General features: G+C 54.2%; 1 protein-coding gene across 1 annotated transcript in view; it reads right to left on the reverse strand.

Moving 5' to 3' along the window:
- Positions 1-1,407: 1,407 nt before the first annotated feature.
- RNF157 (ring finger protein 157) overlaps positions 1,408-16,568 on the reverse strand; it is a 96,481-nt gene continuing 81,320 nt past the window's right edge. The window contains exons 12-19 of the mRNA XM_044921398.1: positions 14,524-14,762; positions 13,685-13,793; positions 11,699-11,810; positions 11,096-11,259; positions 10,748-10,813; positions 9,655-9,703; positions 7,795-7,905; positions 1,408-2,058 (exon numbers count right to left, since the gene is read on the reverse strand). Coding sequence (XP_044777333.1) covers positions 1,937-2,058; positions 7,795-7,905; positions 9,655-9,703; positions 10,748-10,813; positions 11,096-11,259; positions 11,699-11,810; positions 13,685-13,793; positions 14,524-14,762 — 972 coding nt within the window. The 3' untranslated portion in view covers positions 1,408-1,936. The remainder of the gene's footprint in view (positions 2,059-7,794; positions 7,906-9,654; positions 9,704-10,747; positions 10,814-11,095; positions 11,260-11,698; positions 11,811-13,684; positions 13,794-14,523; positions 14,763-16,568) is intronic.

Here is a 16,568-nt window from a genome sequence, read left to right on the forward strand (position 1 = left end):
GGAAGGACACAGGCTGGTCCTCCTCAGAAGAGGGTGATAATGGTCTCCCCTCAGGGTTCCTGGCCACTGTGGCTACTGTTTACCTGCATCCCTTTCATCTCGGGGAACACCACACTGTGAACACGAGGCTGTGTGCCACCACCCCAGGCTAAGGGAAGCTCCCCATTCCCTGGGGCTTAAACTTCAAGGACATCAGGAAGTGGGGTTATTGCTCCAATGTCAAACACACAAGGGGCTGTAAGAATATTGGGGGAAAGAAAGGACAAGGAGTGGGGCCTGAAGCAGCAGAGTCCATGGCAGGCCCTCGGAGAGGGGGACATGGGGACTCAGGACAGAAGCTTCGATTCAGGCTTGGTTCATGTCACGCCTGTCAGGACAACAGGCCTTCCCCCAACCAGGGCAGGACCTAAGCCATAACCACAAGGCCTCACAGTGCAAAGAAGCTACACAGAAGGTGCGAAGGATTCCCTGGGCACCGGGCTCTCTTTGGGGTGTTGGAAATGGCCCTGAAAAAACTCTTCCAGGTAACGATTCCAAATATGAAGACAGGCCATCATGATGGGCAGAGCTTAAGGCTCCACGGCATCTCAGCCTCACAAATGGCTGTATGTGACCTTGCTTCCCTATTTCATGCTCCACTAAAAGACCACCTTTCCCCAAAGCCAGTGGACAACACATCTGTCCAAGAACTAGGTGGAACCCACTGGCAACACCAGTGTTGAGAGAGAACTCCTCGCTGTTTCAGACTTTTGTCTACATGCCTTACACGGGGCTGAGGAGGGCTGGGGGGCACATGATTTGAACAGTATCTCTGAATCTCTAAAGAGCCTGGGGAAGGAGTACCTTCCCATCCCCCCCCCCCCCGCCAGGCTCAGCAGATCTGGAAGGCAGGGGAGGGAAACCCGTGGGGTGGAGAGGCTCCCCCATCACCGCTAGCCCCAGCTCGGCAGCGTGCTCCTCCTCCTTTGGGACTCCTGGGCTCCAACTTGAGAATCACTGCTCAACCCCCTCCCTCTGCCTATTTCTTCAACTATTCACAAGAAGGGGTGGAGACAGGGATGATAGGTGTAAGAATGCCACCTGACGGGGTGCAGTGATGAAATGTGAGAATATAGGACAGCTAACAACACAGTGCCTGGCAGACAGAAGTGGCCAAAAATGTGTTTTTTGAAAAGTCACCTTAGGATGGCGTCCCAGGCCTTCATGAATGCACCTGACCATGAATAATCTTCTTAAGGGTAATCATGTAACTAGGGGATTCTCAGATCCAAGGCCTCCTTCCTAAGCAGACCGACACACGAGGCCCAGGACACTAGCTCTGTGACCAGAAGCAAGAACTGTTTTTTTCAACCAACTTTTTGGTTGCCACCGTTTCTCATCCTTGAGAAAGGAGCTCCTAATGCTTTTTGAGAGAAACTTGGCTTAGAGTGCAAAATGGCTTTCCCTTCTCACAGGAGCCATCCCCCAACCCCACCCCAAAGTGGAGGGTTCAAATTGCTTATGATGTTCCAGAGACAAGAAAATGCCAGATGGGTGTTTGTAATGAAACTGCCAAAACTCCAGGTCCTCTTGGTACGCCCCCTAAGGAGAAAAAGATGAGAAACAACCAGCCTGTGGATCTCGGCTCCACCTGAAGATCAAGATAGGGTGGATACATTCCAGAGAGTCTCTGCAAAGGGTCCCATGAGCAGCAGTTCATTGAGAGGCTCCAGCCCACAAGGAGAGAGGAGGCTTCGAGTTCCTGCTGGTAGGGGAAGGGTCATGGTTATGGAGGAGACCGGGCTGGGAGCAGGAGCAGGTGGACTTCCACGTCCAGCTTTCATCTGGATGCAGAGTCTTCATGGTCTCGCTGAGGACGCCCAGGAGACCAGCAGTCCAGTGAGGCCAGGATGGAAGGTGGGGGCAGGAGGGAGCCCAGGTGCACGGGCTGGGGCTCTCAGACGGCCAAAGGACCCCACACACAGGGCCTGTCCTCGGGGTCCTCCAGGCTGCCGGATGATAAGCGCCGGCGCTGTGCGTTCCGACGACTGACAACGTTGTCATCGGCCTGCCAGGTGCCTGGAGTGGAGAGAAGGAAGGGGATAGAAGCCCATCTCTGGCCGGGTCCAGACGGCCTCTCCAGCGGGACAGCCCAGGAGTTCGGCACGGAGTCTAGCAGGGTGCGTGTTATCTGAAACTCCCGTGCGTGTGCACGGGCCACAGCGAGGGAGACAGAATTGGGCGCGGTGGGCGCCTTGGGGGCAGGGGACTGCTCCTGTCCTACCGGGCTAAGTACAGTCATGGCCACTGTGGAGACTATGGACGGAGAGGAACATGCAGGGTAGCTCTTGTTCTGTGAATTTGCCCTGCAATCCACTTCTGTGTCTTTGAAAGTTTGCCTGTATGTTATGGTGGACAGGACAAAGAAACCAGGTGTAGCTGAGGTTTCGCCAGGGCAGGAAGCAGTGGACAAGTGAGAAGAGCGTGTTAATGTGGGTCTGGTGTCAGTGTTTGCTGTGGGGGCTAGTAGCCCAGCAGGGTGCCAGGGACAGAAGGGCATGGGGGTGGGGAGCCGATGTGATGTCTGCAGCACCCCTCTTGCACACCTGCTGCTGTTCATCCCCTCCTGCCCCTAGCAGCCCGCTGAGGTCACCGTCAACCCCGGGAGACACCAGCCCGAGAGCCCTGGGATCCCCCAGGCAGCACGCACTAAACTTCTCATCCTCTCCCAAATCCGTCGCCACTCCTGCACGATCAGCACCAGCTGCTGGGGCCGGAAGCCCATCTTTGGCTCCCCTGTCCTTGGTGCTCTGGATTTAATCCATCCCTGCCTCCTGTTTGTCCGCCTGTGGTCAGAAAACCCGGGCTTCACTCCTGGGTCCTGACTGCCTGACTGCATGCTCCTGGGCAGTTCACTTCACTGGGAGCCTTGGTTCTCCCACCCATCAAATGGGGGCTGAGTGCTCTCCTCACAGGACTGACTCATAGGGTGTGCTTAACAAGCAGCCCCCACGCTTATCAGGCCACCCTCATCTCTCCCGGGGTCTCCCCTCAACTGTCTTCCTGGCCCAGACAGGCTCATCCAATCCAGTGCAGCGCGAACCACCCCCCCCCCAAGAGACAGAGGCTCCAGGTGAAGACCTAACTCCATGGGGTCCCCCGGCCCTCCCTGCGGCCTTCCCCACAGCCCTCCGGAGCTGCACCTCTGCGCGGCCCGCCTTCATGAGGACCCCCAGCCCGGTGAGGCACGCTTGCTCCACGGTGCCCCCCAACCTGTCGCACTGCCATAGTGCGCATCTCACAGTGCGAGGGAATCGGGAACCCCTGCCCTCCTCCGAGGGAACCAGGAACCCCTGCCCTCCTCCGGGGCAGGCCTGGCCCCTCAGAGGACTCCTGCAGGGGACAGACCCGGCTGCTCGGGTGCACAGGGAGGGCCCGAGGCTCACTGTGCTCGTGTTTGAGGGGGCTGCTCTCCAACGTCTGGGGTCAGCCTCACACTAGGGCCAGCCCAAGCCCCTCTAATGGTCTGAACACTAGGATTAAGTAGGTATAAACTGCTTATTTATCGTAAGGGTCCTGGTGTGATAATCCATCCTAAGGCTCTAATAGTCTGTGGAGGTGGGCCCCCAGGAAGAGAAGTGGGCGAAACAGAAAATTCGTAGGTATCTCTCACACCCAGATGGAATTTGGAGATTTCTCTTCCCTGGAGTCTGGGACATGGGTCAAAAGTGCTTTCTCCTCTAAGGATGGTGCTCAAGTGTGACAGGACAAAGAGAAGGCAAGGTTGCCCTTTAGGTTAGGAACCCCCATAATGCAATGAGTTGTTCGTTCACTTATAGAATTTGGTAGATGTCATACCTAGTCCTCAATGTTTATGGGGCAGGACTCCGGAACGGCGGCTGTTTAGTGGGAGAGACCAAAAGCAAACGGTGAACAAGAGAGAAGACACACACGCACACATTACAATCCACGCCGCCGCCGCCACCAACCAGCTTGCCACGGGACGCCGGACCGACAGGCTGTCCTGACTCTGAATTCACAGGAGTGCTTGCTACCAACTCCACCACTCTAGAAGCCTTAGCCAGGGCTGAAAACCGTTCCTTCTGGAATAGCCTCAAGACTAGAGCTCCAGCATCTGTTCTCCCGGGCTTCTTGATCCACTCGGCGGCGAGGCGGAGGTTGAGCAGCGATAACGAGGTGCCCCCCCCGCCCCCGCACGGGATGTGATGGGCCCTCAGCAAAACCCCGCTAGGGCTCTCCTGCGGCCCCGTGCAGCCCTCCAGCCAGACACTGGAGCTTGGTGACTGAAATCCTTCGTGGAGGTAGATCAAGGTGCCTTCCCTGCAAGTCCCACCTAGAGGAGGAGAAATGGGCGAGCAGAGAGACCTCTAGAGGTAGATTTGGCGAGCATATTTAGGGGAATTCCGCACACCCCTTTCCTGCCTCTACCAAGCCACTGATGAGATGTAAGCGCTAGAATAGTGTGATTGTCGCAAAGAGTTTCCGGTGGAAAGAGAAACCGAATTCAGATTTTCCCTTCGTGTCTATGAAGTGTAAACTTTCCTAGCAGCACCTCCCTCTCAGGTTGTGAGGCTTGAAGAGAGGAGCGACCTGAATTTCAGGTTTCTGTAGGTATTGCTCCGTTTCACTGGGTACGTCCGCTCCTGCACAACGAGGTCATTTAAAAATATATTTCTATTTCCACCAACAAACCCAAATGAGTCTTGCTTTATTTTCTCCATCACATACACTACCCCGAATCTGTTCACAGACTCATCACTGGTGCCCTGGCCCCTGCTGCTGCCTGGGTGCTACTCCATCCGATTCCTTGGAACCACATCCACTTAGCCTGGCTTCACAATTCTAACCTGCTCACCACCTGCACCTGTCAACTTCGACTTCCGTCCTTTGAGACCTTTGAGAACAATCTCAGAACACGCCACCCCCTTGGTCTTGGGGCCCAAGAAGGCTCAGAAGCTTCTTAGGGGAAGAAGGGCTGGTGGGACACGGGCGCCCTCCCAGTGGCACCCCCATGAGTGTGATGAGAGTGGTGAGGATGGGGATCCGCGTGGTTTTCGTCATCAGCTGGGTCTCCCGGCAGAGCGTGCGTGAGCATGGGGAGGACAGCATGTGGTGCAGGGGAGAGCATGGGAGGCTCCCCGCGGCTCTGCTTCTAGAACCTCAGCCCTCCATAAAGGGAGCGGCGCCACTTGGAGAGGGAAACAGACTCAAGCAAAGACCGAGTGCCTGAGAAGGTGTCCTGACGGCTGCAGAACATGGAGCCAAGCCAGCCCGCGGGCGTCTCAGTCACAGGATGGAAGTGTGAACTTAAGAGCTGAGCATGAGGAGGCCTATTTATTCCACGGGACCTACCGCAGTGGATACTCCTGTTATTAACCCAACAGATGCTTCCCGAGAGGTCCCCATCCCACTGCTACCAGTGTGATGCTAACAGCAGAACCAGAGAAACATTTTACCAAGAAAGCAGACGTGTTTCCCTCTCCCCTAAGAGCCCTTGTGACCTCTGGGGAGGGGACAAGGGGACACCTCACGTGCTTCTACCTGAGTTGCTCTCCCAACAGGCGTCACAGGCATTTGGTTGCACGACTGGCCTGAACTGTGAACCTAGTCTCGTCTCAGCCCGCTGGCTCTTGAGAGCACCAAAAGGGACCCCGGGGTCCTTTCCTCTTCCCGCAAGCAATCCGGGAAGTGGAATAAATATCAACAAGCAGGTTGGCCAGAGGGGGTCAGGGGCAGGAGGAAGCAGAAAGAACAAGCTCCGTTTCCACCAGCATGGCCTAAAACAGTTCCCGGCAGCTCCCTCTGCCAAAAAACGGGGGTGGGTGGGCGCACCCCTCGAGGGAGGCAGGAGCCTAGCCAACGGATGGCTGCTGGAGAGCGGCCACAGACACAGGGCAGAGGACAGAGATGTCATCTGTCCCGCCTAGTGACATGGGATGCCAATTCAAATCCTTCTCGTAATGCTTGCCACAGAAGCATCCCCATGTTTTGTGGAGCAGGGATTAATTTATCTTTGCAAATATTTTTTCTCAGAGAATCTATCGAATGAATGCAGGCCCTTGCCAGTTAGGACTGGAGACGTAAGCAGGAGCCTCTGGGATGTGCGCACGCCCAGCAAGCGTGGTGTCGGACACAGCGTGGCTGGGGGCGGGGGGGGGGGGGGGAGGGGACAGTGCTGGCGCAGTGAACATGAACTTCCACACGAAGTCTACGTAACAGAAATGAGCTTCAAAAGAAACAAACCAGACAGACAGATTTACGTTTGGCAAAAAGACGTGAAAAACAAATGGACAGACGGAAGCGAGGTGAGGACTGGGAAGGCAGGAAGTGACGTGTGCCCGGGCCCCACAGCTCCAGTCCAGGCCCGACTGGGTCCACGCTCCCTCCTCCGCCAGCAGGCAGGAGAAGCAGGAGGACTGACATGGCATCTTTTGGCCTCACTGAACGTCAAGAGTCCTGGGCAGTATCTTCAGGACACACTAAATAGAAAACAACCGGAGAGAGGCCTTTGAAAGGCTGGAGAAAGCATCTTCTGGGAATCACGGCTTCCGGGCCACCAGCCTGTGTGGGGCCAGGCGTGAGAGGCCTGGTGTCTCTCACAGGCTGACGGAGGGTGGCCGCCTGCACCGCTCCAAAGCCTCTAGCCGCTTCGCTGAGCGAGTAAAGCACTGGACCCACGATGTGACGTGGCTGTTCTGAGTTCAAATAAGTCTTCATTTCAGGGGATCTTGAAGGGATTACAGACACCACAACGTGGAGGACAATCTCTGCTGTGAGGGCGGTTTTGACCTAGTCCACCTGGGCAAGACTTGGCTTCAGAGAAGCAGTTCGTGGAGCCCTTGAACGAGCACATAGACTAGAAGGAGGGGAGTGCTCACAGTGTGATGAGCATGGTTCCTGCCTAAGAAGTTATCCCAGGTTCAGCTTAGTATCAGGAGAAGGGACAAGGGGCATGTCAATAGTCCTGACCAAATTTAAAGTTAGGGCTCCAGGGGCGCCTGGGTGGCTCAGTTGGTTAAGCGACTGCCTTCGGCTCAGGTCATGATCCTGGAGTCCCCGGATCGAGTCCCGCATCGGGCTCCCTGCTCGGCAGGGAGTCTGCTTCTCCCTCTGACCCTCCCCCGTCTCATGTGCTTGCTCTCTCTCATTCTCTCTCTGTCAAATAATAAATAAAATCTTTATAAAAAAAATAATAAAGTTAGGGCTCCAGGGAGCATAGTCATCCTCGACCCCTGACCTCCAAGTATAGTTAAGTACAATGCGACTGGTAACCCAAAGCTCACTGGCTCAGAGAGCCATGTGCTAATCGAAACCACGTCGGCTTTCAAATTCCTCCCTGCTCCTAACTAAACAAATTCCTTCCGAGGAGCTAGGGATCGGATCCCCTTTTCAAGGACTCAGGCTATCTTTCCAAGACCTTCTCAGAGAGGCAGGGTCTGCCTCAAACTTCCTGTTGATGAAAACAAGACCAGGCCACCTGCCATGGGACCCCCCCCCGCCAGGATCAGGGTGGAGGGCGGCGAAGTCAGGCCAATTCGGAAGGAGAGGGGGTTTTACTCCTGTCTTCCTGTCCTAACAGTCTTGCTCAGAGCAGGGTTTGCTGTCTGCACAAAGTTCAAGGACTCTCCCGAGGCCTCCTCACTTCCTTCCAGCATCTGGCTTCCAGCGTCCTAGCACAGCCCAGGCCTTCTTGCAGGAAGGGCAGGGCAGGAGGTGGGTGTCCCAGGGTGAGAGCAGGGGTGCGAGCAGGGGAGCGTCTCCCACCAAGTTCATGTTCAGCAGACTGCCACTCACCGGGTAAGCAGACCTCAGGGCACAGCTTATTGTCCAGTGCTTTCACGCTGGCGATGCCAAAGTCATTGTTATTGTCACACTCCATACCTAGAAATGCGCATGTCCTCTGGCCTGTAACGGAGTTAAGGCAGTTAGAGAGGGGCTGGCTGTATTTGTTCTCTGCTTTGCTGTCCTTAAAAAAAAAAAAAAAATCTTAAGGATGGAGACAAAAAAATCAAATCATATGTTAAAAAAAAGACAGTAATTAAGTGGGTAAAGAGTGGACAATAAAGGAATCAAACTGCGTGGGCCTGTCTGTGTTTTTGCCCTGTCCTGCCCTGTCTCCTGAACTGGCCCCTTCCCAGCAGGTGGGGAGACCACTGGAGGGCTGCGGGACATGGGCTCCACAGAGAGCCGCACAGGGGGCGTGGAGAGAGGCTGCCCCTGCTCCCGCCTGCGTCTGTCGGGGCCCGTCGGGTGTTTATGACCGCAAGGCTCTGTAAAATGATAAATACATAAAACAAAAACTAAAGGTCTCAGGTTCCATAATTTTGCATATTAGTCAGGATCACCACCTTCACAAAATTATGTTTTATTTTCCTATGAAACTTAGTTTGTTATTCTGAGTGTGTTTTAAGGGTCTGAGCACAAACCTACGGACATGTAAAGGGAAGGGGAAGGTTTCAGATGTTATTTTTTCTAGCTTTCCCCACGCCTCCGGTCTTCTCTTGATGAAAGGGAGAGGAAAAAACATAAATCCATTGTGTGGGCTCTGGAATGTCAGGCGGAAACCGCCCGCCACCCTGCATTTTTCAGAAGCGAACATTCTATGGGGGGGAAGCGATCACAGAGTGCGAGACTTGGGAACCTCGAGCACTGAAGGCATCAACCAAGTGGAAGAAGCGCCCGACCCCGTCTTGGGCTGGCGTGCAAGTGTGGCCGAGGCGCAGCCTTGGCGGCCAGGCCCTCCTTCGGGGCGACTGGGTCAGGCGGGAGTGGTCAGGCCAGCATGCACACCCCTCAACTCCCCAAGCAACGGCCAGCGCTAAAGCAGAAGCAACGAGGATGACATCTGCGTCCAGGCTGGGGTCCAGGTGTGCTGTGGAGGTGCCCTGCTATGGGAGGCCCCTCAGAGCAGCACAGGACAGAGATGCTGGCTCCCGGAGCCGGGGCGATTCCATTCCCAGGGGACTCTCCCCGCCCCACCTCCTCTTCCCACTTCCTTGCTCTGGAGATCATTCCTTCTCTCCCAGCCTTCCTGGACACAAAACACTTCCATCTGAAGATATAATGAAGGCCTGAGTTACAGTAAAGAGAGTCATTACAGCAGCCTACAGATCCTTGTCTACGCTGAGCTGCAGGTGTCGGACTCTTTCTCACACCTTCTCTGTGCCCGCTGGCCCCTAAGGTCTCTCTGCTACCGAAATGTCAGCCATCTTCTTTGCTAACGCAGAACCAAACCAACTGCCTGACAGGCCTTTCTCCCAAGTGGAGGAAACTGTTTTACTGCTGCTGCTAAACATCAGAGCCGCCAGAGCAGCTCTGTGGACCCGGCCGAAAAGTGGAAGCGGGAAGGAAGGTGACGGGGGCTGCCCAAGAAGCTTCAGAACCTAGTCCACGCAGATACAGAGCTCCCCGTGTGCCTTCTGCAGCAGCTTCGTCCTGACGTCCTTGGCGCTGAGGCCTTGAAAGAGCCAAGAAGACCACTGTGGTCCTCGAATACTCTGCTTGCTCTGCTATTCCATCAGGAAGACAAGCCTTCCCCAACAGCCACACAACTGAGTGGAGCCACCGAGTCATACCAGTGCCCCTTTCTGTACCCTTTAAAGATCACCCAGGAAAGGAATCTAATGAGAGGGAGCAAAAGACCAGGTCTTTTACCATCTTCCTGTGTGGGCGATCCATCCTCTTCCTCTATAACATCATTTCCCTAGGACAGAAGGAAGGTGCTATGAGTCTATAAAAGCAGTAAAGTGAATATATTGATCGGCTGAAGACAGAAGTAACTGGCCTAATGGTATCTCACTCCAGGGCCTTCGTCAATAGCACACATTTCCCATCGTGGCTGAGAAGCCTAGGAGGCCTGGCAGAGACCGATTTTGCTTGGGGAGGCATGGTCTGCCCACAGGGACTAGGTCTGAGCCCCATTACAGACGTACCCAGGGAATGTCAGGATTAGCCTTGGTAACAGTTTAGCTCATACTGTCTCTTGAAGGTGGAAATAAACGTTGTCAAATGAAGAAGCAAACAGTAAGATCATAAAACTTCCAGAAATTCCTTAGGATCCCAAACCCTATCCAGATACTCCCATGAGAGCATCTGGCTCAAGAAAAAGTTCTAGTGCCCTCACTGTGACCTGGGCATTTCATGCACTTCCTGAGCACCTCCGTCAGGGCATTCTATGCTGAACCTTAATCCTGTCCCCACCACCTGCCATGGGGCTCCTGGATGAGTAAACAGTTTATTTATTTTTTAGTAATCTCTATACCCAACGTGGGGCTCGAACTTACAACCCTGAGATCAAGAGTTGCATGCTCTTCTGACTGAGCCAGCCAGGCGCCCCTGGATGAGGATATATAGTCGGGGCGGGGGGACAGGGGGAGGCTAAAACCAGGTCACTGGGGTCTTCATGTCTCCCAGTGCCAGGAAGTTCCTGCGCCGAGGTCATTCTGTGTAAATCCTAAGTGAACGAAGGACGACCACATCCTCAGGTCTAGGGTCTGGCCGGGAAGAGTTCCCTCTAGGACTCCCTCCAGGACGCCTGTTACACGCGACCACTGTGCTGTGCTAAGGGACAGTCCGCTGACCAGCACGCGTAGCCACTCTTCCCTCTACACCACACCCCACCCCTAACTGAGCCAAACACGCCCCCTCGGAAGGCTTCTTCCAGAACAGCCCCCGTCCCATCGCACCCACCGCCAGCGCCAACAGTCCCTCTGAGGGGAGGGAGCCCTGCCGCCCGCTACCGCGGTACCTCTGCGTCCTGCTCTTCGGCGGCCAGGCCCATGAAGCTGCTGTCTGCAGACCGTGTGGGCATCACCTGCCAAAGAGCAGCAGAAATCAAGGCCCGGACACCACTGCTCTCCCACCCGGCCCACCGGCAAACCCAAACCAGGTCCTCGGGACAGACGTGGCACCAGACGGAGGAGTCAGGCGTGAGGGAGGCTTTGATTCAACGGCCCCACCTTGTTTTCCATGGCACTCCTTCCCAGCACAGCGGGCGACCTGGCAGGGATCCCTGGCAGGCCCTGGGTTGAGCTACTCTGGACGCGTGTGCAGAGCACAGAGCAGCAGAGACAATGCCCCCTCATCCCTCCCCTACCTCTCCTTCTGAGGGGGCCCTGCTGGCGGCCCGCGGCGAGGGGAGCGCCTCTTCCTCAGTGCCAGGGGCGATGTAGGAGCCGGACATGGAGGAGAGCGTGTCGGTGCTGATCTGGGAGGACACCATGGACATGACCGACTGGGCCAGACTGCTGCTGGCAGGGTCTGCGGAGCCAGGGGAGGAAGGAAGGAGATGGGAGGTCAGGCATGGCTTCTGGGAGCAAACCGAGGAGCAGAGCGGCCTCCCTGTGCTCACGCAGCGGGGACGACAGTGGCCTCGTCACAGCCTCATCGACAAAGGTTTAGGTTTCAGGTCTTCCGAGGTTCTGCTCCTTCACATTTTAGAGCTCAGGACCGAACCCAGGGAGCAAGGATCTGCTTGTCCCTGAGTCAGCGTTCAAGGAGCCCATGACGGCAGCGCCGGGGGGTGAGATGAGCCCTCCCCGCAGTCGGCAGCAGGACCCCCTGGCCTCTGAGAGGGGCCTGGTTTTCACGCAGCTTAGGTATCAACCTGCCGGCCCGAGTCCCTCTGGAGGGGCTGTCAGGAGCGCCGAGGACTGGGCCGAGCAGAACAACGTGAAATCGCTCCCGCTCCCTCGTGTACCTTCTGGGGAGGAGATCGTGGAAGAGAGAGGCGTCCCCGTGCAAGATGACTGGTCGATAGCTCCCGAGGATGACAGGGTAAGATTCTCACTTTCTGGGGTTACACCACACTCCTGGAGGGAACGGAGGAAGGGTGTGAGGGCCAGGGGCCCGGGGAAGGAGGGAGCACCGGGAGGGCCGAGGGCCCCAGCGTCAGGAGGCTTTGTGCAGAGCAGGGGCAGTTTCTCCCCGCAGCCCTGGGCTGGAAGGGCTGCCTCCCAGGGGAGGTGCCGACTTCAGTCAGCACATCCTGCCGGAGGCTCAGCATCTGCTCGGGCCATACAAAGGCTGGAGCTCAGGTGACATGGGAACACCCCGGGTTTCCCAGGACTAGAAACCGCTTTCCTGCTGAAGAACACAAAACCAGCAGAGGCCTCACGGCCTGCGACGCGACCCCACTTGGATATCGGGTTAGTTCCAGCTCTACGATCCTCGCACAAACACCCCGTTTGCCTCCCACCCCCCTCCGGACACCCAGCTAGCAGCCCCCTGCGCTAGTACCCTCACCCCGTCCCGGGCAGATGGGGGTTCTGTCCCCACCCCCTTTTCTCCACGAGTTCTGTGGTTTTGTTTTTTTTTTAAAGTAAGCTCCACACCCAACGTGGGGCTTGAACTCATGACCCTGAGATCAGGCGTCGCTAGCTGCACCAACCGAGGCGGCCAGGCGCCCCAGGGAGTTCTGTTTTTATTGGACTTCAGGCACTCCGTCCTGCCTGAGCCAGGGAGGCCTGCCGAGGGCTCAGCTGCTCCCTGGGAGCCCGGTCTGCAACTGTGTGGGCCATGCTCTCCCATACCCCTGGCCTGCTCAGCGCCCCAGCTTTGGCTCTGGGCCTTTGCACGGACTGCCCCACCACCTAGAATGCTTCTCTTGCCTTCCTCTACGAGTCTAAAAAACGCCAAGATCCAGCTTACATGCTACTCCTCCAGCACACCTCCCTGGTCTTCTCCACTTAACATAACCTCTCATGTCTCTGCCACTGCACCGTACTGTCCCTGCTCTGGGGGAGCTCTCTATAGTTCATGTTCCTTCATTCTCTATAGTTAAGATTCATTCACTCGAGGGCGCCTGGGTGGCTCAGTCGGTTGGGCATCTGACTCTTGGTTTCGGCTCAGGTCATGACCTCATGGGCTGCGGAGTGGGGGCCGGGTCAGGCTCCGCGCTCGGCAGAGATTCTCTCCCTCTGCTCCTCGCCCTACTCGAGCATGTGCGCGCGCGTGCTCTCTCGCTCACAAGTGAATAAATAAATCTTCAAAGAAAAAGCATCATTCACCCACCCGACAAATACGTACTGAACGACAACTATGTGCTAGACACAGTGCTGTAAACTGTGTGCATGTCCTGTCCCCAACTAGACCCCGAGGACCCAAGGTCAGGGACCGCTTTATCAACCTTGCCTGTTGCAGTTCACCTAGCTCACTGCCGTACAAAGAGCAGGTGTCATAAGCCTGCTAAATAGAGCCCGTGGGGCTCACGGGCAGCACCCCACCGCACTGGGCTCCCAGCGCACCTCGGCCAGGCTCTGCAGCCACTGTCCCTATGTCTGGAACCCGCCTTCCCCAGACGTTTGCACACTCTCACCTCCTTCCATCTCTGTCCACAGACTATTCTTTAAAGGCAGCAACCCCCTCCTCTAGCCTCGAGCTCCCTCTCTCCCCTATCTGACACACTGATCCACAGCCAGTTTTTACTGCCCTGGGGTCCATCCCAACCCCAATATCAAGACAACCCCAATATCAGCACCCCAAAGGCGAGGACTTTTGTCATCTCCTTACTGCTACTGTTCTCAGCGTACAGAACGGCGCCTGGCACCTAACACAGGCTCAATATATTGTTGGAAGGAGGAACGGAAGGAAACCTTGGCCTGAGGAGTGAATGAAAGCGGATGGACCTGGAGGGGCCGGTGAGACAAAAGTACCTGCAGGTCCAAGAAACGGAGAACGAGATTACCTCTTCCAGATGCTGGGCTGAAGGCCTCTGAGAGAGCGGGGTCTCTGACTCACTGCAAGAACGCTCATCTTCCTCTTCATGCAACACGGAAGAATTCTGGGACACAGACCTGCAAAAGTCCAGAGAGAGGAGCATCTGAAGCCAGTGTCCATGTAAAGAATGGAACTGGCCTGCACTCCCGTTAGCCAGACTCCACAGGAAGAAGAAGGCCCAGAGGGAAGGGGAGGGGAGGGGCGGATCCTAGGTCTTAAGAAGGACGATGGAGGTGGGAAAGAGCCCTCTGGAGGGACTGAGAGCCCTTCTGGGTGTCAGAAAATCTCCACTTTACCTTTAACTCCTTCAATAACTCGTGTCCGAACCAGGAAAAAACCACTGACATTTTTAGGGTCTCAATTATTTTTATCTATAAAATATGCTCCTTACTCTGCCACAGAAAGCTTCTCATGGCTGGTGCCTAGTTGGGTTTAAATGCCTAAGAGGTACAGGTACAGATCATAATGTCCTTCAGTCTTTAGACTATGCTCCCCATGGGCCTCACTGACCCCAGGGATGTCCTCTTCCCCATACCCCGTCCCCCTACCAAAAACACACAAGATGTGCCTGTCTGGATTCTCCTAAGTACCCACATGCCACCTTATTTCCGCCCCCTAAGGAGTGGGATAACCTGCATGAGTGTTAGCCCCAGGTCTTCCGTGAAACGAAGAGCTCTGGGAGCAGCCCAAAGGGTCTACCCTGCCCTGGGGACCCAGGACATGAGCCGGTACTGAGGAGGGGAAAGATGGAGTGAAAGCATATCACCAGGGACCCCAGGGTCAACACGGTTGAGCACCAACACTCACTTGGAAAGACTCTTTTTGAGCTTGATTCCTTGGCTGCTGCAGTCAGACAGGCGGTCGAGCGGGGAGAGTGTCCTGCCAGGGGGCAGGTGGCCATCGCTGCCGTAGGAGGGCAGCATTCCTGACAGATGGCCATCTCCAAGCACGTGGAGGGCTGGGACCGCTGGGGACGGGGTGAGGGGCCCATTGAGGGCTTCCAGAAGAGACACCACTTCATAGCCTGGCGGAATGTTCTCTGAGGACTAGGGCAATCAGAGACAGGTTGAAAAATTAATTAAGTACTCTTTGTTTTATGGCATGATCGTGTTTCTTGCTCTACACTTGAAAAATGTTTTCTTTTGCATCTGGTCTGGCAAAAAGAGCTTCTGTAAGAGGCCAAAGAAAGATAAAATGTCAAAGAAACCCATATTCTTAGATTCTGCTTCGAGATGAACTTCTTAGTAATGTTTATTTTTTTTATCGTAATGGAAATATATGTTTATTACAGGAAATTTGAAAAATACAGAAAGATAAAGAAAAGGGGGGGCAAAGAATCAGTAATAAAATCTCCCAAAATAAAACCTTCATTACCATTCTGGTATATTTTCTTCCAATCTTTTTCTCTGTATGGTTTACACAGTTATACTCTGTAAATAACAATTTTATACCCTGCTTCTGTCAGCAAACATAAATATTTCCCTTCACATACATCCCCTTTTCATAGAGTCCACATTTCCTACCTCTTCTACTCATGCTGGGGATTTAGCAGCGTCCAACATTTCCTACTGTAAACCACATTTTTTTCTTTAAGATTTTATTTATTTGTCAGAGAGAGAGAGAGCACAAGTGGGGGGGGGTGGAGAAGGAGAAGCAGACCCCCACCCACCGAAGAGGGAGCCCAAAGTGGGGCTCGATCCCAGGACTCTGGGATCATGACCTGAGCTTAAGGCAGACGCTTAACCGACTGGTGCCCCTTATTTATTTATTTAAGAGAGGGCACATGTGGTGCAAGTGAGCAGGGGGAGGAGCAGAGGGGGCAGGGGAAGGAGAGAATCTGAAGCAGACTCCTTCCTCACTCAGCCCTGAGCCCAGTGCGGGGTTCCATCTCAGGACCACAAGATCTTGACCTGAGCGGAAGGAACTCTTAACCTAACAGACTGCACCACGCATATGCCCCCCATGGAGTCTCTTTTAAAAAGCTTCCGAGGGGCGCCTGGGTGGCTCAGTCGTTAAGCGTCTGCCTTCGGCTCAGGTTGTGATCCCAGGGTCCTGGGTTCGAGCCCCACATCGGGCTCCCTGCTCAGCAGGAAGCCTGCTTCTCCCTCTCCCAATCCCCCTGCTTGTGTTCCCTCTCTCGCTGTGTCTCTCTCTGTCAAATAAATAAATAAAATTTAAAAATAAAATAAAATAAAATAAATAAATAAATAAAAACCTTCCGAATCTGAAAGGTGAAAAATGGTATCTCATTTTAATTTGCATATTGTGGATTTTTAATGTGGTTAACTTAAAAAAAAGACGTTTAACCAGCTAAGCATTCTCTTCTAAGAATTTTATTTATTTATTTTTAAAGATTTTTTATTTATTTATTTGACAGAGACAGCGAGAGCAGGAACACAAGGCGGGGGAGTGGGAGAGGGAGAAGCAGGCTTCCCGTGGAGCAGGGAGTCCGATACGGGACTCGATCCCAGGACCCCGGGATCATGACCTGAGCCGAAGGCAGACACTTAACCGATTGAGCCACCCAGGCACCCCAGAATTTTATTTTTTTTAATTTTAATTTTTTTTCCTCTTCTGAGACTTTTAAAAAATATCTTTTGTCCATTTATTTTCTGTTTGATTCATGGGAGCCATGGCAAAGATATTAGGTTTCTCTCTGATATAAATGTTGTGAAGACCATTTTTTTTTCCTTAAATGATTCATGGTTTGCCTTTTAATTTTAATCCTTTACACATCTTTTACACACCTGAACTTCTAATTTTTTTATGTGGTAAAATCTACACTTTATTTTTTCTGTAGCGTTCCTCTGCTTTTAAGCTTAGAGAGTCCTCTCCCATTCAAAGTCAACTAA

This window comes from Neomonachus schauinslandi, chromosome 15 (genome assembly GCF_002201575.2).
Source record: "Neomonachus schauinslandi chromosome 15, ASM220157v2, whole genome shotgun sequence".
NCBI classification, from domain to species: domain Eukaryota; kingdom Metazoa; phylum Chordata; class Mammalia; order Carnivora; family Phocidae; genus Neomonachus; species Neomonachus schauinslandi.